At 34.2% G+C, this 21,161-nt stretch overlaps 1 protein-coding gene across 1 annotated transcript; it reads left to right on the forward strand.

Annotated features, from left to right (window-relative positions):
- Positions 1-7,837: 7,837 nt before the first annotated feature.
- Positions 7,838-14,802, forward strand: LOC134686790 (uncharacterized). The gene is made up of 2 exons (XM_063546560.1): positions 7,838-8,185; positions 13,001-14,802. The coding sequence occupies exon 2, from the start codon at positions 13,005-13,007 to the stop codon at positions 14,673-14,675; it is 1,671 nt and encodes a 556-aa protein (XP_063402630.1). The 5' UTR covers positions 7,838-8,185; positions 13,001-13,004; the 3' UTR covers positions 14,676-14,802.
- Positions 14,803-21,161: the final 6,359 nt, after the last annotated feature.

Below are 21,161 nucleotides of genomic sequence, written 5' to 3' on the forward strand. Positions count from 1 at the left end.
TTTTCGCAAAAACGAAATCGACAACAAATAATTTTTTTGGGTAAAATTTTATTCTCTGTCAATAGAATAATGAAATATCTTTACGGGAAAAAAATCTCACCGTAAAAAAATAAACTGTTGGATATGCCCTTAATTTTCGTGAAAGCAATACATATAAACGTAGCAGCACGGACGATGCTAACTTTGACTAATTAATGCAATGTATGAAGTACACAAACCGGCGCTAACGGTTTTATCTTTATTACACTTCATCCATTGGCATTGGCGCTAAAAGTGTTCAGGGGATATAAACTCTAAGCCGGAAATGTCACGTACAGTATATATATAAAAGAAGATGTGGTATTTGGTATGCAGAAGTATTAGCACAGGCACACCTCATTCCTTTTGCCCCCTCTCAGTCATGGTTCATTGATTTTGAATGTTTTGCATTATTTACATGTTTTGAAAAGCTTGTGATGAGATCAAATTAAGGACCCAACCCTTGCCTCATGGTTTATTGACTTTGAGACTTTTTCCGATGTTGTCGGTATAGTTTCGGATTGTGCCCTTTGAACTTAAGGACGCTTAACTATGGAAACAGAATACGCATGCTCGAAAATCCTTTCTGTGATTGGATAAAATGCTGTCATGGTGGGTGATTTTGTTGTGTTTGAAAAAACATCTCGTTAATTATATAGTGATGGAAAGCAAGTGAAAAACTATAAATATTTGAACTAGATCTTACAAAAATTTATATTTTTATTAAAATAATTGATTCTCCAATAGCTCTTGCATCCATGACAGCTGTTTATTTTTAGACATTTATTTTGTGACATTTAGAACGCACCTGCGGCATGTGAGATTTCCGCGGGGTTTTGGTGAATGTACGCAGAAAGATACGAGGACCGAGAATACTGAACACACACATTGATTGTGCTTCTAAAGGTTATCGAAATGATCAAATTTAAATACGTCGGATATTTTTTTTACCGATAGTTCTTGTTGAACATAGTTTCTAGACAAGAACAGTTTGTGTTAGTGTTAGATTAAAGAAAACCACTTATGGTAAGTTAATGGTACTAGTATATGTAAATTGAGTATCGCGAAATTATATCTACGCGAACAGGGTTAGAAAAGGCTAAACGCGGAATTGATTTTTTGAACTTCTTTGTAAAATTGAGAATGGAAATGGGGAATTTGTCAAAGAGACAACAACCCGACCAAATAAAACAACAGCAGAAGGTCACCAACAGGTATTCAATGTAGCGAGAAATTCCCGCACCCGGAGGCGTCCTTCAGCTGGCCCCTAAACAAATATTAACTAGTCCAGTGATAATGAACGCCATACTAATTTCCAAATTGTACACAAGAAACTAAAATTAAAATATGTAACCTTTGTACTTGCATGGTTTTATGAGAATAAACTATCTATCTATCTATATATCTAAAAAAAATATCCGCAAAAATAAGTTTACAGTATTTGGCCCTGTGCGCATGGCATCGGATTTAACGTCCCCTCGTGAACTTTTACATCCCACAGTCAAACGGAAACTTCACTTTGTCAAGGGTTTTACTGTCTGTCAGAAGAAGACCTATTAAAGTGACAATATTAATACTTCGCAGTCACCCTTGCTATTTAAAGATTTTTGTAACACCGTCGGATGCATACACAAATTAGATCTGGAACACATGATCTATACAATCGGCAATCATCGGGTGTATCCGCTACTCGGCTCCTACTATCGTCATTCTCTGGTGTTTATGACAGTCGTCAGATAACCAAGCAATCAGTAGTCTGGTGTCCCAAATGTGACGAAGGACTTTGTGGAACTTGTAACGAACATCACACTATTTCCAAAGCTTCAAAGAACCATGAAAAAGTTCCCTCGCCGAATACGAGAAATTACCGACAGATTGCCTGCCAATTGTTCATGTATGCAAAAAACATAATGTGAAATACGAGATTTTCTGAAGAAAACACGACTGTTCATGCTGGTAGAAATTTGTGAAATCAGGCTCACAACGATTGTAAAGGTTTAACCGATATCAATGAAATAAAAAAACACGTCAAAACCCCTAACGCTTTACGAAATTGAACAAGCCCTAATGAAATTGGTCGAGAATATTTAACGACTTTACAGCAAATCACCAGCGTACAGGAGTTTGGAGACCGCATTTGTATCCGTTCTGATCCGTGTCATTTTAACATTCAGAACCGGAAAAACAGACAGGCAAATATTATGGGATATCTACCCACTAGAACTATCGATAATCTGCGTTATTTCATAACATAACAGAAACGTTTTAATATAGGATTGTCAGATGTCCAAGGTTGTGCCCTGATTACTGGTGGTAGGATGGTATTCTCTTATAGACAAGATAAAATTAAAGTACTCAAATCACACGGATCAAAAGTTTTCGAAATAAATAACATCGGTTATACAATCACCTTCCCTTTCATGAATTTGACCTACCGAATTAGACTATTTACCGGATTTGTAATCACATAAGCAACACGACGGGTGCCGCATGTGGAGCAGGATCTGCTTACCCTTCCGGAGCACCTGAGATCACCCCTAGTTTTTGGTGGGGTTCGTGTTGTTTATTTTTTTAGTTTTCTATGTTGTGTCATGTGTACTATTGTTTTTCTGTTTGTCTTTTTCATTTTTAGCCATGGCGTTGTCAGTTTGTTTTAGATTTATGAGTTTGACTGTCCCTTTGGTATCTTTCGTCCCTCTTTTATACATGGACGTTTGATGTGGTATTTATCGGTGACCGTCACGATTCTATTACTGTTTCATCATCTGGCGAGTACCATACGATAAATATTATCGACTTAAAGAAGCACTCAACGAATTATAATGAAGGTAAAATGAGGTAAAATATTTAAAGAAATAAATTGATATTTCATAAAAAAAACTAAGTAAATCTACTATGTAATTGTAGAAAATAACTAATTCTTGTATAAAGCTTTTGTATAAAAAGATATAATTAGAAAGTCTTTAATATTATGTAACTTTTAATATATAAGTATTCGATGTGAAATTCTTCTTATTTGACACTTAGCGACATAAGTAAGGTTTGACAGCTTAAACTCTTAGAAGTATTTCCTTTAGCAAATATATCTAATTCTTTTCTATTGTTCACTTAGAATTCTATCTAACCAAATAATCGGATTCCCCTAATGGTCGTAAAAACAAATTATTAAGTAATTAAAAATAATAACCCCAAATTATGCAAAAATATGAATAAGGTAAAAGAGATCTAACCAATAGAAACTGTCCTTATAAAAATAAGTATTCTAATAGTCATTTTCATTGGTGAATAAAACAAGTCCAACCAGCACGTGTTCTTAGGGTTTAAAATAGGAAACCCTAAGGAATGAAACATTAATTTACTCGTATGGTTGGACTCCAAATAAACATATATTGACATCTTTGTTTTATTCACCAGGTTCGTAAATTTAACTTATATCTTTTGTTAAATGAAAAGTTAAAGTAATCTTAGTAATGTTTTAATGCAATAATTTCATAACAGAAATCCTTCTTTATTAAAGTTACCATAAATATCATGATAAACTATTTTGATTAATTAATAAAGTATTTTGATAAATGTTAATTCAAGTACATTTTAAGAACCAAATTCTTTTATTTCATATTTATGTATTTGATTAATTTACTCGTATGGTTGGACTCCAAATAAACATATATTGACATCTTTGTTTTATTCACCAGGAGCCTCGAAAGAACGCAAACGATAGTCCCCCAATTATCGTAGTTAAATAGAGAACACAGAAACATGTAAAAGAATAGACCAACAACACATTAACCCTTCGACGGGAAAGGGGAGGCGACTGCCTTAGTCCGCGCTTTCCCCCTCTTTCCCGCATAACAGAATGATAAGTATACAACAAATGGACATTTGATGTACAGTAGTTGTCGTTTGTTTATGTAATATATACGTGTTTCTCGTTTCTCGTTTTGTTTATATAGATTAGACCGTTGGTTTTCCCGTTTGAATGGTTTTACACTAGTAATTTTGGGGCCCTTTATAGCTTGTTGTTCGGTGTGAGCCAAGGCTCTGTGTTGAAGGCCGTACTTTAACCTATAATGGTTTATTTTTAAATTGTTATTTGGATGGAGAGTTGTCTCATTGGCACTCACACCACATCTTCCTATATCTATTTGGAAATTAGTATGGCGTTCATTATCACTACACTAATATATATTTGTTTAGGAGCCAGCTGAAGGACGCCTCCTGGTGCGGGGATTTCTGGCTACATTGAAGACATGTTTGGTGACCTTCTGCTGCTGTTTTTTTCTATGGTCGGGTTGTTGTCTCTTTGACACATTCCTCATTTCCATTCTCAATTTTATTTGATTAACTGTGCCTAAAGGAGAACGGATTACAGATGATAAGTCTTAGTGTTAATCCATTACCAATGTTATCAATACCTAACTTCCTTGCGGTGCGTACGTTACAACATACGGTGACAAACTATTCTACACAAACCCTGATAATCACATGTGATTACCATGGTAACAAACTGTGGACGCTCTCTAATACCAGTGTTCTGAAATGGTCCTTCTGAAATATCCACTTGGTATCTCTGTAGACAATGGCGGTAACGTGTTTGTAGTGAGAAGTTATACTCACAGTGTGGTCTCCATCTCAACTGATGGACAATACTATAATCAAATTTTATCTAGAGAGCCACGATGGACTGAGATTCCGTCAGAAGGGGGGGGGGGGGGGGTTGTGTCGCCATCACAATTGACAACATTGAAAATAAAACTAATTATTTTAACCAATCAGAAGACAGTAAATACACAAAATTTATTTATTGTATTTTAAAATTGATTAAATAGGAAAAAATGTTATATTACAACATAGACAAACCTTCATTTGCAAATCAAATGCTTATATGATTAAAAGAATCCTATTAAATTTGAAGTTGTTTAAATACGGTGTTATTGGACACAGGGGTCAAATTTATTCAGCGGAAAATGATGACAGAATTGGGTATTTAAATATCAACAAAAGCATTAAATATTCTAAGCAGACCATTTTTTAGTTTCGAGTTTCAGGGGAGATTTTTATTGTACTAACTGATTATGCCCTCTTTAAATAATGTATTTATAAATATTTTAATTATAAAAGTCTAAATTTAATGCTTCTACTAAAAATGAAACAATAAAAAAATCGGAAGAAATCTAAGAGGCCTTCAAAACTCATAGATCGAGAGAACTTGAAAACGCTACTGTAAAACAATAATAGAATAACATAAAAAATGAAGGAAAAAAGAATAACAATATAAAAGCTAACAAAACATAATCGTTCTAGTGCTTAAATGGAGAAGACGTGCTGATTATTATGCACATTCACATTCACATTCACTCGCGACTTTTACTGTTTAAAGTAAAAGAGAAAATATTGGCTGATCCAACTTTTTTTTTAATATTTCATGTATATATTTTGAAACAGGTAGTTTTAATAATCGTAAAATGACAAGAAAAAGTTATGGATAATGAAAAGAGATTTTTCCGAATTGAACACTAAAATGAACGTCGAAACAGTCAAGACGGAATCACGTAAAATTGGAAGATGCAACATGATTGCCAATAAGTGCACGTTCAAGCAGATACCGTACATAAATGCTTTTATATGTCACCATATGACCATCAACAATAAGCAAAAGCCAAAGCATATAGTTGACTGTAAAATGCCTTGCCATGATGATATATAACTTACTTTTTGAAATGCTGCAATATGTACTCTTACTCCAACTATTTTTTTAAATTTACCCTTATGTTCATAATGATGTGATCTTTTAAAAAATATGACACATTACTTTTTGGATCCAATTTAATGGTTTACTAAATATGGAAATGTGAAAGGGCGGGAAGGGTATGGTGTTAGTTTGACTGACAAAAAGGACATAAAGTAAGGAACAATAAAACTATCAACTAAACAAGCACATTTCAGGATATTTCCAGTTTGAATACAATGTGTCATTATATGAAAATGAAATTATGCATTCCAGTATGATGGCGTATAATTAGAGTCTCAGTGGTGTTTGTGATAATTGCCAGGTGAACAAAGCATCCATAGTCTGGTGTTCCGAATGTGACAAAAAACTATGTGCAGATTGTAAAGATTATCACAGTATTTCCGAAGGAACAAAACACCATGAAACCGTCTCCATTGCAGAGTACAATCAATAACGGACCGAAGTCCTACAAACCGCCATAGTTTGCAAACTACATAATGAAAAATACGAGCTTTTCTGTCGAATACATGACTGTCCGTGCTGTAAGAAATGTGTGAAATATCACAACGATTGTAAGGGTTTAACCGATATTAATGAACTCATTAAAAACGTAAAAACTTCAAACGCCTTTTATGAAATTGAACAAGCCTGGATGGAAGTCGCCGAGAGTTTGAAACGTCTCAGCGCTCACCGTAGAGAAAATTTGAGCTCTCTTTAAGTATAGAGGAAATAAATTGGAGCAGAAATAACACAAGCTAGAACCAAGATAAATCATCGCCTTGATAAACTTCAGGATGATTTGATGAAAGAAATAATGGCAGTTGAACAAAAAGAAAGCATCAATATAGACAAATTGTTGACTTCTCTGAAAAAGAAGGAAACAGATATCACTGAAATACAAGAACACATTGTTGGTATCAAACAGCATGCGTCTGAGCTTCAAGCTTTTTTTAACCATGAAAGATGTTGAAAAAAATATTGCAGTTGAAGAAAAAATCATTCAATCGATCACCGCAAGGGACCACAGATCAAGTCAATATTTCCTGTCAAATCAACAAGTCTTTACACCAAATCACAGCCAGCGTGAAGAAGTTTGGAGAAATTACTGTTAGTTATAATCCATGTGATTTTAAAATTCAGAAACGGAAGGACAGGCAAGCACAGATTATGGTATCACTGTCAACCAGAAATATCGACAGCCTTATTCCAACATTACAGAAACGTATCGATACAGAGTTGTCAAATGTCCATGGCTGTCTACTGATTTCCAATGGTATGATGGTATTTTGCTGTTGTCAACAAAATGAAAAAAAGAGTACTCAAATCTGACGGATCAAAATATTTCGAAATAAATGATATCGGACCTACGTTTGATGTGGTATTTATTGGGAATGATGCTATTGCTGTTTCATCTGGTGGTTCAGATAAGATTAATATAATCAACTTAAAAAACAAGAAACTGGAGAAACCAAGAAAAGTTAATTCATCCAATGATGGAGCAGTATACAAAGACGGACATTTGATTTATTGTGCGGGGGAGAAGGGATTACAGATGGTTAATCTTAGTAACGAATCCATTACCAATGTTACCAAAAACAAACTTTTTGTGTTTTCGTACGTTACTATTTTTTGGGACAAACTGTTTTACGCGAACAGTGACATTCACAGTGTAACTTGTTGTGATTACCATGGTAATATACAGTGGACATTCTGTCACAAAAGTGTCCTGCATTAGTCTTTTTCAACCACTTTTATTTATTCAAGATCATTAAGGTAATCTAAGATTTGCATCGTTTAAAGAAAAGCTTCCGTTTGATAGATCGATAATATCTGGCTCGCTCTGTACCAAATTTTGAAAATGTCAGAGGCTTAGATAGAGGTTTTTAAAGAAAACTTGAATATTGACGTGAAGCATATTTTTTACCGATAAATACTGCTAATGCTTTGCTTTGATTTGGATTTCGTAGCTATATTGCTCACCACAATCTGGTTGTCATAATAATCATTGTTTAAGAGTCATGTGCTGGAAAATTATTAGTATTGTATTGCTTTTACAGATTTATTTTTATACCAAAAAGATTAAAATACATTGCTTAAGGATTACATCATACAAGTATATATAAAACTAACGATGACAAATCTTAAGTAAGAAATTCAATACAAAAACTACTTTATGTAATATGTATCAAAAGGTTTTCGTAAAGGGTCACACAAATTATTGTTTTATTACGTATTTAAATCCAGCAGTCTTTGTGTATAATAATTAATAAGATTAAAGCCGTTTACACAGATACGATCGTTCGTCTTTTATGAAACATGACAGATAAAAAGACGTTATGCAGCGCAGTTGATATCCAACCTGTAAACAATACTTCTAATTTCTAATACATGTGATTTTAAATGGAGCTTTAATTTGGTAAATTAAAAGAAATTTAGGTAAGATTAAATATAGTAATGTTAAAATAGTAATGTTAAAATAAGCATTTCTCATCAGATATGAAATATCAGTTGCTCTAATCCAAAAAAACATTCTTCCTTCCTTAATTTACCTGCCTAACATCGGTCGTTTAGTAATTTTTCGATTTATAATTTTACGATTATTTTTCTTCAGGAAGCTTCGAGACAACTCGTTTTAATCACAAAGTCATGTATAATGTAAATGTATAATTCAATTATCAACATAAGGTGTTTATAAATAGTATACGGTTTTCAACATGTAATTAATGCTAATTTATTCATAGAATGTATAGACAATGAGTCAAGGTTATGCTTGAGATGCATTTCGGTTGTTTTAACTTGACTCGAGGTATGCTGTTGTGAAAATTTGACTTAACTTTCACACAAGATCAGAGATCATTACAACTTGTATATGAATATAAATATTTGCGCCTGTTTTTCATATTATTTTGGTGGTTGAATAATGGACACCACATCTTCCTATATCTATTCAAGTCTAAACCTCCTGTTTGCACCTGTACCTGTTCATATTCATATAAAATCCGACTGGCCACGTTTTAACTGGTGACCTAAACATTGTCAATAAAAGTCCCTTGTCAGTTACCAGTAACCTTGTCAGTGGTTGCCATACCTGGTCCCATGTCAGTAACCTCATCAGCAGTTGCTGTATGCCGGTTCAAAGTCAATATCCTCGAAAGTAGTTTTTGTTTGCCGGTCCCATGTCAGAAACCTTGTTTCAAGTTGTCGTATTTCGTTTCCTAGTCAGAAATCTCGTCAGACATTGCTGTATGCCAGTCCTGTGTCAGGGACCTTGTCCGTAGTTTCCAGAAGCTGGTCCCATGAAAGTTACTTCGTCAGTAGTTTACGAATGCCAGTCACGTGTCAGAAACTTCGTCAGAAGTTGTCGTACGTCAGTCCCGTGTCAGAAACCTCTTCAGTGGTTGACGTGTGCTAGTCCCTTGTCAGTTACCAGAAACCTCACCATTGGTTGACATATGCCGGTCCCATATCAGTAACCTCATCAGTACTTGCTGTATGCCGGTTCAAAGTCAATAACCTTGAAAGTAGTTTTCGTATGCCGGTTCAATGTCAGTAACCTTGTCTTAAGTTGTCGTATGCCGTTTTCTAGTCAAAAACCTAGTAAACCATAGCTGTATGCCGGTCCACTGTCAGAAACCTTGTAATTAGTCACCGAATGCCGGTACCAAGTCAGAAACCTTATAATACATTCACAATTTATACAGACATTCAAACACAATGATCAAATACGCACACAATTTAACTAAACGATAAATAACGTGTCTGATAATGATGATGATGATGATGATGGTGATGATATATGTGGCTCAAGTAAGTCTATAACAACTTGTTAGCTTTAAATGTCATTTATGAATTTATTTCAATCGTTCATCATCAATTTCTTCGTCTGTTGATACCTTTTAGATATTTCCTCAACACCGAGTTGTTTTTATAAAGGGACGTAACACCCCTACTAACCGTGTTTTGAAATTTATCTCAACTCCTTTACATTTCTAGGAATGCGATTAGTTAAAAGAGACCTCGTAGAGACCGTGTATATTCGATATTAGGTTAGTAGGGAGGCAGTTCTTATCTCATACACGGTTAGTAGTGGTGTAACCTTCCTTTAAAAAAACCAAAACGGTACTGAGAAAAAATCGTAAAGGTTTTAACAGACAAAGAAATTGATGATAAAGATTGAAATAAATTCATAAAACACATTTAAACCTAACAAGTTGTTATTTTTGGTATCTGTTTTTGTAGGATCAATGGAAGTAGTTTCCTAATGCTTACAGTATCGAAGACTTGCTCATTTTGCTAGGTCACTAGTCTAAATTTCACACGTTAAGATAGTCGGTAAGATAAATTCGTTACAAAGTGTGCTAGTGACCTAATACGGTACATATGGAATTTACTGACCCCATATATACCGTATAAGGTCACTAGCACACTATGTAACTAATAAAGCCCCGCCTACTACCCCAATATGAAATATACATGGTCTCCACGCGGTTGCTTTTACCCAATTATATTCCTAGAAATGTATAGGAGGTAAGATAAATCTCCTAGAAATGAATAGGAGGTAAGATAAATCTCTTAGAAATGTATAGGAGGTAAGATAAAGCTCCTAGAAATGTATAGGGGTAAGTTAAATCTCCTAGAAATGTATAGGAGGTAAGATAAATCTCCTAGAAATGTATAGTGGGTAAGTTAAATCTCCTAAAAATGTAAAGGAGGTAAGATAAATCTCCTAGAAATGTATAGGAGGTAAGATAAATCTCCTAGATATGTACAGGAGGTAAGATAAATCTCCTAGAAATGTATAGGAGGTAAGATAAATCTCATAGAAATGTACAGGAGGTAAGATAAATCTCATAGAAATGTACAGGAGATAAGATAAATCTCCTAGAATTGTACAGGAGGTAAGATAAATCTCCTAGAAATGTATAGGAGGTAAGATAAATCTCCTAGAATTGTATAGGAGGTAAGATAAATCTCCTAGAAATGTATAGGAGGTAAGATACATCTCCTAGAAATGTATAGGAGGTAAGATAAATCTCCTAGAAATGAACAGGAGGTAAGATAAATCTCCTAGAAATATAGGAGGTAAGATATATCTCCTAGAAATGTACAGGAGGTAAGATAAATCTCCTAGAAATGTATAGGAGGTCAGATAAATCTCCTTGAAATGTATAGGAGGTAAGATACATCTCCTAGAAATGTATAGGAGGTAAGATAAACCTCCAGAAATGTACAGGAGGTAAGATAAATCTCCTAGAAATGTATAGGAGGTAAGATAGATCTCCTAGAAATGTACAGGAGGTAAGATAAATCTCTTAGAAATGTATATGAGGTAAGGTATATCTCCTAGAAATGTATAGGAGGTAAGATATATCTCCTAGAAATGTATAGGAGGTAAGATAAATCTCCTAGAAATGTATAGGAGGTAAGATAATATTAGTTAGAAGATGGGAATGGTTGTCAAATAGAGTAGACACCATGTGCATACAAAAAAATGAGGATATGTGAAATGATTGTCAAAAGGAGATGGAGTACGATTGTCAATAAGGTGATATTGTGTGGTTGTCAATAGGGAGATGTGTTATGATTGTCAACAAGGAGATGTTCTATGATTGCCAATAAGGAGATATGGTACAATGTATGATTGTCAACAAGGAGATGTGGTATGATTGCCAATAAGGAGATATGGTATGATTGTCAACAAGGAGATGTGGTTTGATTGTCAATAAGGAGATCGGGTATGATTGTCAATAAGGAGATGTGGTTTGATTGTCAATAAGGAGATGGGGTTTGATTGTCAATAAGGAGATGTGGTTTGATTGTCAATAAGGAGATGTGGTATGATTGTCAACAAGGAGATGTGCTATGGTTGTCAATAAGGAGATTTGGTATGATTGTCAACAAGGAGATGTGGTATGATTGTCAATAAGGAGATGTGGTATGATTGTCAACAAGGAGATGTGCTATGGTTGTCAATAAGGAGATAAGGTATGATTGCCAATAAGGAGATGTTGTAGGAAAATTATAGTACGTAGTGCAGTCTCTTGGTCATTATAATACACGAATGGGACCTTTTAATTGCAGGTTAATAAGGTAACGGTCGAAACTGAAAAGTATCATTAAGCTTATTACTTGGAGATTAAATATTTCTATTTATTTATGCAGAAAGTTACAGATTAAAAAAACATCGTTGTAAATGTGTTCATAAATCAAAATTGACGCGAAAATGATACCGATAGTAAAAAAACTTATGTGAATACTTTTGAAAAGTTGATTGTTTATTAGTGGATGCTTAACGTCCCGTGGAAAAAAGTTCTTGCCTGTAGAGTGGGGCGCCCATATTCGCCACGGACACAATTTCGCAGTTTTATGATTTTGAGGTGTAAAAACTTCAAAGGATAGCTGAAATGGAAGACGTATAGCGGTAAATGATATTATATAACAAATATGATTATTTTTTAAAACTGAGACAAAAATTGCGGCAGCTACTGAAACAAAACCCCAAAAACGGACAACAATTTTCGTCCAATTTCCTGAACCAAAAACACGAATTCAAAGAAGTATTTCTAAGTAATTCTTTGAACGAACAACCCTAAATTTCAATTCTTTGAACACCTTTGAAATGTCTGCTTTTCATCTACAATGACATTGATTTGATCAATGTTGTTTAAAGCTGCGGTTATTTGGTTTTGAATAGATGTGTAAAAACGGCAAATATGTGTCCCCCATTGACAAAAAAAACGTGAAATTTCAAACACCCTTTAATCTAACTTTTCAGATGATTATATTCAAACAAACCCGTTTTCAAGTTCAAGAATATTTTGCATTTGAAGTTATCTTCATATAAAAATTTCAGTATACTTCAAAAACATTTCGACCTGAACATAAACTGTAGAAAACATGAAACGAAGTGGCGAAAATGAGCACCGCACTCTACAGGACGAGCAAAAAAGTAAGAATTATAGATACAATTATAGAGGCCGTCCGGGATAAAGGTCGGCGAAATTTGGACTGCCATTGAAAAATGAAGGTATATTGGATAGAGAGAGAAATTTTGCCTTGCAAGAGGCCACCTACGGCCCCTCAATTGGTTGTTTGAAGGTTTTTTTTAGTTGCAAAATGCGCGGCACCCTTTTTTCACGAGGCATCGGATTTAACTTCTCAAATCTGACCGGGGACGACTTCAAACTTGTACATCTCTCACAAATAATATCAATATATACATGACATTCCTTTTTAATATGTATGTTGCAGGATCATGGCCAGTAATTGGCGTCTTTGTGGATTTTGTGACAGTCTTCAGATAACCAAATCATCAGTAGTCTGGTGCTTTGAATGTGACGAAGGACTATGCGAAGATTGTAGGGAACATCACTTTATTTTAAATGGAACAAACCATGAAACTGTTTCCATCGATAAGAACAAAAAGTTACCAACCGAAGTCCTGCAAATCGTTCAAGTCTGCAAATTACATAATGAAAAATACGAGTTTTTCTGTAGAAAACACGACAGTCCATGCTGTAAGAAATGTGTAAAATCTCACAACGATTGTACGGGTTTAACTGATATCAATGAAATAATAAAAAACGTTAAAACCTCAAACGCCATTTATGAAATCGAACGAAACCTGCTTGAAGTCATTGAGAATATTAAACGACTCAGCACTAACCGAAAAGAAAATTTAAAATCGCTAGAAAACAAGAAAAAAGAAATTAAAGCAGAAATAAAACAAACTAGAACCAAAGTAAATGATCACCTAGATAAACTTCAGGATGATTTGATGAAAGAATTAATTACAGTTGAACAAAAAGAAAGCTTCAAAATACAAAAATTGTTGACTACTCTGAAAAAGAAGGAAAAGGAGATCACTGAAGTACAAGAAAATATAACTAGCATTAAACAGCATGCATCCGAACTTCAAACGTTTTTAACCATGAAAGATATCGAAAAAGATATTGCTGTCGAAGAAAGATATCTTCAATCGCTTAGTACAAGTGACACCATGAATCAAGTCAATATTTCATGTCAAATTGACAAGTCTTTACAGCAAATCACAGCCAGCGTGCAGAAGTTCGGAGAAATAAATTTCTGTTTTGATCTATGTGATTTTTCCATTCAGACAAAAAAGGAGAGACAAGCCCAAATTGTGGTAGAACCCAGATATTTCGATAGCGTGACTTTGACGTTACAAAAACGTATAAATACAAAGTTGTCAGGCGTCCATGGTGTTTCTCTTCTACCTGATGGTAGGATGGTATTCTCTTGTTATGACCAACATAAAATAAGAGCATTCAAATCAGACGGATCACAAGATTTCGAAAGAAATAAAATTGGTCTTACGTTTGATGTGGTATTTATTGGCGATGATTCTATTGCTGTAACATCTGCTAAATCAGATAAGATTAATATAATCGACTCTAAGGAGCACAAACTGAAGAAATCATTAGAAGTTAAATCATACAATGGTGGAGCAGTATACCAAGACGGACATTTGATTTATTGTGCCAGGAAGAAAGGATTACAGATGATTAGTCTAAGTGATGAATCCATAACCAATGTTATCAAAAACAAACTTCCGACATGGGCGTACGTTACAACATTCGATGACAAACTGTTCTACACAAACTGTGAAAATGAAAGTGTAACCTGTTGTGATTACCATGGTAACATACTGTGGACATTCTGTGACACAAATGTTCTAGAGTTTCCACTCGGTATTTCTGCAGACAATAATGGTAACGTATTTGTAGTGGGATATCTTACTCACAACGTAGTCGTAATCTCTGCTGATGGACGACGCTACAGACAACTTTTATCCCGTAAAGAGGGACTGAACAGACCCACGGTGCTGCATTATAATCAATCTACCAATCAATTGTTAGTCGCAAATCGAGCAAATGACGCGTTCTTGTATGAAGTTAATGATTAGTAGTGTTTTTAATGGTTCCAGTATTCGTCTTAAGACTAACGTTGATATAGATTACTGACTATATGTCAGATAGATCAATTCGTTTTATCGTAATTTGTTTGCATTGTATACATTAATTGCTAATCGTGACCAGTATTTGTTCATAAAAAATATAATTTTCCTGATTGAAAAATGTATGGTATGGTTTATAATAATGATTTTGGTACAAAAATGATTCATCTTACAGAGACTCATTGAAAAAATGAGTTAGACAGGATAGCAAGGCCAGTAAAATATATTAGAGGATTTAACAATACTGAGGTTATAGAATTTAAAAAAAAGGATTAATTGTAAAGTAAAATAGGGTTCTTACCGGAAAGCACATTAGAACAACAATATTATAGATACGAATACATGGAGTTATGGATATATGTCAAAAGAGGGACGAAAAATACCAAAGGGACAGTCAAACTCATAAATCGAAAATAAACTGAAAACGCCATGGCTAAAAATAAAACAGACAAACAGACAAACAATAGAAAACATGACACAACATAGAAAACTAAAGAATAAACAACACGAACCCCAACAAAACTAGGGGTTATCTCAGGTGCTCCAGAAAGAAAGCAGATCCTGCTCCACATGTGGCACCCGTCGTGTTGCTTATATGACAACAAATCCGGTAAAAAGTCTAATTCTGTAGGTCACATTCATGAAAGGGAAGGGGATTGTAGTTACGACGTAAAGAACATATCCGATATCATTTGTGAAACGGTAATTCCATAACGGTGAACCAACTCATGATGGCGTCCGTAAAATTTACGAAGGGATGATTTCAACTTCACTATTTGGAACTCTTGGTTTTTAGCTTCCTTGTGAACAGCAACCCTCTATCAAGAAAATCATTATAGGAAATGCAAGCACGGAACTATCGTATCAATTGGGAGTTACATACCCCGTATGCAGATGCTGCTGGAATGTTGCTACTTAGAAATTGAAAGTTCACAATTGGAAAGCTGAAATGATCTCGTTTGTCATAAAGTTTTGTTTTCAACCGATCCTCATTGTCAATTTCTAGATGTAAGTCATTTTATAAGGCCGACTTAACTGTATCTGTAGTATCCTGTATCTCTTGTTCGACGGGATGGATGCGTTCCACATAGTCACCAAATTTAGAATTATTTATCTTTTGGCGGAAAGTAGACTTGAAGGATATCGCTAACTTCTTATCTTTCTTCCTAAGACGTTTCTGCATGTAGTCAGTCTCATAATAATATAGAAACAAGTCGGCAAGTAGAGGGGCACAATTCGTTCCCATTGGAATGCCGAACGTAACAAATATGTTGTCAATCAAGAAATCAAGCATCTTGACAATATTAGTTTCAGAGAACTTTTTGTTTGAATCCTTTACATAGTAGGATTTATCCCTCCCTAAGACAAGATACTTGTATCTACGTTGGCCATTTTTCTAATGAAACAAAGCAATACCAACTCTTTCAATTTGTCTTTTAGTTTCGAATGTCGATTACTTGTGTAAAGAGTAGAAAAGTCAAATGTTTTAAATAAAGGCAACAGTAGTATACCGCTGTTCTAAACTCATAAATCCATGGACAAAAACGAAATCGGGGTAACAAACTTAAACTGAAGGAAAATCATTTTAAATATAAGAGGCGAACAACGACACAACATTAAAATATTACTCACACAGAAACGGACTAACAATTAGACAAAATCCTATGAGAATTACAAATAAAACATCAAAACCAAATACAGGAATATGGGATAGATGAGTACCATGACACGTCCTATAGTAATGTGAATTCACACTAAAAAATAAGAGACAACAAACGACACAACGGAAACACAGCGTTAAAATATAACACACACAGAAACGAACTATAATATAACAATTGCCATATTCCTGACTGGTACAGGACATTTTTTAAATGGTGGGTTGAACCTGGTGTTGTGGCATGCCGAACATCCCTCTTTTATGGCCATGTGAAATATAACATTAAAATGACAACACGACATCACAGGACTACAATATAAATAAATGGGAGAACATAATTGACAAAGAAACACACGAATAATAGCTCACAAAAGGCCAGAATACGCCAGAAGTGCATTTTGTCCACACAAGACTTACTAGTGACGCCCAGATACAAAAGTTTGAAAGCCGAAACAATTACAAAGTTGAATAGCCTCGAGGACCAGAAGTTCAAAAAAGTTGTGCCAAAAACGGCCAGGGTTTTCTGTTAGGTACCAGAGCTTCCCTTTTGTTTAGAATAATTTATACTTTTGCAAACAGTAAATTTTATAAAATGACTTTACAAAAGATACATGATGAAGCTGAAGTATTAACTAATTACAGGAAACAACCGAAATACACTACCCAAATCGACGAAATGCAGCACATCCGAATAAGATCGAATAATGTCAACGCCAAGTGACGTCATATTTGAAATTGTAAAAAATGACAAAAAAATTGCGTCACATTTGAATTTGTAAAACAGATCATCAAAAAAATGAAAAATGACGTCACATTTGAATGAAAAAGATAAAATAAGGATTGATTTAAGATTATATTTGAACAAAATACTAATATTACAGATAATAGCAATGCACATTTCAATACTTATTAAAAGCAAACTAAGGTAGCAATTAGCTATATTATATGTCCGGTTTGTTTTGAATCTAACTTCAAACGTAAACCATCGTAATAGACCTTTTCAACATCTCTCGACACCTACAGTTGAGAACGACTTCTACCGGTAAAATGAGGGGGTCCTCTCAAAATTAAAAAAAATTAAATCATTTTTGATTTTATTGCTTTTATTGACAATGATAGAACATTCCTACAGAGTCTAAATAACATGAATTTTTTTAAATTTACGATAAAGAAAATGACGGGCTTAAAGTCACATTTCATCTTTTTAGACGTTGAGCTTCTAGCTGTCCAGATGGAATTTGGAAAATGAAAAGAACAAAGCATGTTTAACACCGCCAAAGTATTTATGTAGGTGCCTGTCCCAAGTCAGGAGCCTGTAATTCAGTGGTTGTCGTTTGTTTATGTGTTACATATGTGTTTTTCGTTCACTTTTTTACATAAATAAGGCCGTTAGTTTTCTAGTTTGAATTGTTTTACATTGTCTTATCGGGGCCTTTTATAGCTGACTATGTGGTATGGGCTTTGCTCATTGTTGAAGGCCGTACGGTGACCTATAGTTGTTAATGTCTGTGTCATTTTGGTCTTTTGTGGATAGTTGTCTCATTGGCAATCGTACCACATCTTTTTTATTTTAATTGTATTTGAAATTTGATTAAACAATGGTGTATGTCTGTTGACGAAGACGGCACATGTTTCCACAATGTCTGTTAGTTTTGGCCGTGTGTCCCTCCGTAATGTACTGAATAATTTGTTTATTTTTAATTTAACAATTTGGTGTTCCACTTGAATTCTCTATTTACCAATCACGCAATTAAATTTTCTGCTCTTTCTCTCAAATGTTATGGCTTACGATTAATTTGAGGTATTGTAAATGGTTTAGCTAAAGGATGACGATATGTATAAACTTTGTCTCTAAGGGGAATTCAGCGGAGTTTTTCTCCCTGTTTTAATTCAAAAACTCCCTCATGTATTGTCATAGATGAGATACAAAAAAAATCTAAACTAAGAAAAAACTTGAAAAAGGTACAAAACTTTGTTCCGGAAATTGGATATAGAGAAATAATTATGACCCCATGGAAACAAAACAAAATATAACAATGACAGTGTATAAATAAAATCAACGAAATTCGATCAATTTCTTTAAAAAAACCCGAAAGGTCATTTTCAGGAACGGGTGAAGGACACTATGACGAAGGGACAATGTATGTTGTTTTCGGGATATCAGCCGTCGGTCTCCAAACCCCTGCTTAGCACTGTCCATATTGATTTTGCAATGGCAACAAGCCCTATAGTATTAACTAACAAAACAACTTGAAATACAAATTCCATACGCAGGTACGTAAGAAAATGCACTACTTACAATGATGTAACAGTAAAACGAGAAGTCAATTATATTATTTTTCAAAATTTATCATAAAAACATCAACTCTAACAAAATAAATCTTGAAGCGCAGAATTTCCTTAGACCTTCAAAATCAATATGTGATTATCCCTCCAGAAATTAAATATGTACATCAACTAAGGTGAATTTCAATTGAAAAATACCAATTTGGTAATGTTCACAAATGTGATATGGACGTACGGACATTCCAGTAATTGTTTTTCATAAATTTTGGAAAATTTCATAATTTTTTTTATACCAACAAATTAATAGTTTTTTTACATGCGGCAAATAATCGGTAAAGGAATCACATCATAAAATTAAAGAGAAAGCGGATTAGGATGCAGAACGGTTGCTATATTTGTTTTAATCATTCAACATGAACTGTCGTGTAAAAATATATAAAATAAGAATATTATATGACAGTGACATACATTTATTTATTTGGTTGATATAATTTTATTCTGAAGCTATGTAGTCAAGACAGTATATAACCGCTAATCCAATATGTTACTTAGGAGATAACTGTATTGTATTTTAAGCTCCGACGGCATCAATTGGGGATTTGATGGTCGCAAATTAAGTTTACTGGCGACGCGTTAGCGGAGACAGTAAACGGGTATTTGCGACCATCAAATCCCCAATTGATGCCGTCGGAGCTTAAAATACAATACAGTTATCTCCATTCTGATGAAACTGACAGAAAACAACGTTAAAACATGTATTTAAAATCTGTCATGTGCCGTCTGCGCTTGCGCGTACGTCCCATAGCATCAATTGTCAATTGATGCCATGTAAATAAATGACGTTATCCAATCAAAATAAACGTTACAAACGTTATTGCATTAGAAATATTGATAATCATGATGGTTGTTGTCTTTGAGACGACCCATCCATTTTACCTGTCAACTGTATATGTCATTAGTCGGTGTTGCTAGATGTTGAAAAGGTCTAATACTGTTACAAGATGAAAGAGAGTTAGATTATATGTACTCTAAAAGATATTTGGAACTTTTAAGTATCCACATCTGATTCACGCAACCTCTAGAATAGGCAGTTTCACACTAACTTTGAAGCCCATCTTTGATTGCTGATAAAATGGATGTTGATAATTTAGAAAGAGGTTTCGTGGAGCACTGGGAAGACCCAGCAATATACCGTTGTTTGTAAGGACACTTATGTAGTTTATGAATCCAATGCAGTGATGGAAGATTCAGTTCTTCATCTTTGGTTGTAATTCCAAAGGAACATAGAGCAGACCTATGATTATCTAGGATTTCCTTTTTGGTAAGTGTCGTGGCGGTATATGTTGAGTTTCCAAGTGAATTGACAATAACTCATTCGTTTATCAAGCAGGTATTGTAATGAGTTTTGCCCACAAAAACGATGTTGTTTGGAGCTTTATCTGCGGGGACAACAACATATTTGTCATGGAGGTAGGAAAGTGTTTTGCAACATTTGGGTCTTTAAAGATTGACGTAGCATGGGCATTGATAGACCAATTCAGTTTCTTAATTCTGATTTGTATCAACGACCTTACTGTCAATGTGACAGCAAACTAACGACTTAATCGAGAATATTATAGATACGACAAAATTTACATGGAATCTATATATACTTAGATATAAAGAAGTTTTACACAAATTCTCTTGTTTTTGTCATGAAAAGGACATTTTGGAGAGTAAATTCATGTTCATATGTCCGTGTTCTCGCGAGAGTGTCCTTGTTTTATCGAGTGAAAAACCAAATCCCGCTTTTCAAAGCACGAAACAATGCATTAAACTAGTTTGATAATGTTGTATTAACATGTACATTTTATAAAAAGTCATCGTTCATTTGCATTCAGAAATCTTCATGTTAGTTACCAATATGAATTTCATGCAGTAAAACAATCTGTATGTCAGCTCAAAAATGTTAAACTGAGAGGTACGTACGGATAGTATGTAAAGCGGGTAAATGTGTTTTTACAGAAAATATATCCTTAATGTTTCATTTACTATTTGTTTTGAGGCGCAGCCGAAGGTGGTATGCATTTTCAACACCGGTGGAAAATTCCGTACACCCCTGATTGCTACAAGATAACGATTTATTTCTTATTGAGCGTTTGTTAACTATTTTTATTCCAAGAAATAAAATTGAAAAAATCTGATGACAAACTTGCGCTACACATTTTTCAACACCGGCGTTGCTGTGCATTTTCAAGTGTGATCTAATTTTTTTTCATTTGTGGAAGATTTGAAAATTTGATTTTTTTTTGGGGGGGGGAGGGGGAATATTGAAGAATATCTTTTTTTCTTAACTTGGATTTTTGTGGCCAATTTTTTTTTTTTTTTTTTTTTTTTTCTTATTGTTATATTTTTCAAATTTTCAAATATCATAATTTTGGCAACAATGTTTTTTTCAGAAATTTTGACTTATTTTTTATCCCCTGGTGAATAGGATGGGGTTTTATTTA

This window comes from Mytilus trossulus, chromosome 10 (genome assembly GCF_036588685.1).
Source record: "Mytilus trossulus isolate FHL-02 chromosome 10, PNRI_Mtr1.1.1.hap1, whole genome shotgun sequence".
NCBI classification, from domain to species: Eukaryota; Metazoa; Mollusca; class Bivalvia; order Mytilida; family Mytilidae; genus Mytilus; species Mytilus trossulus.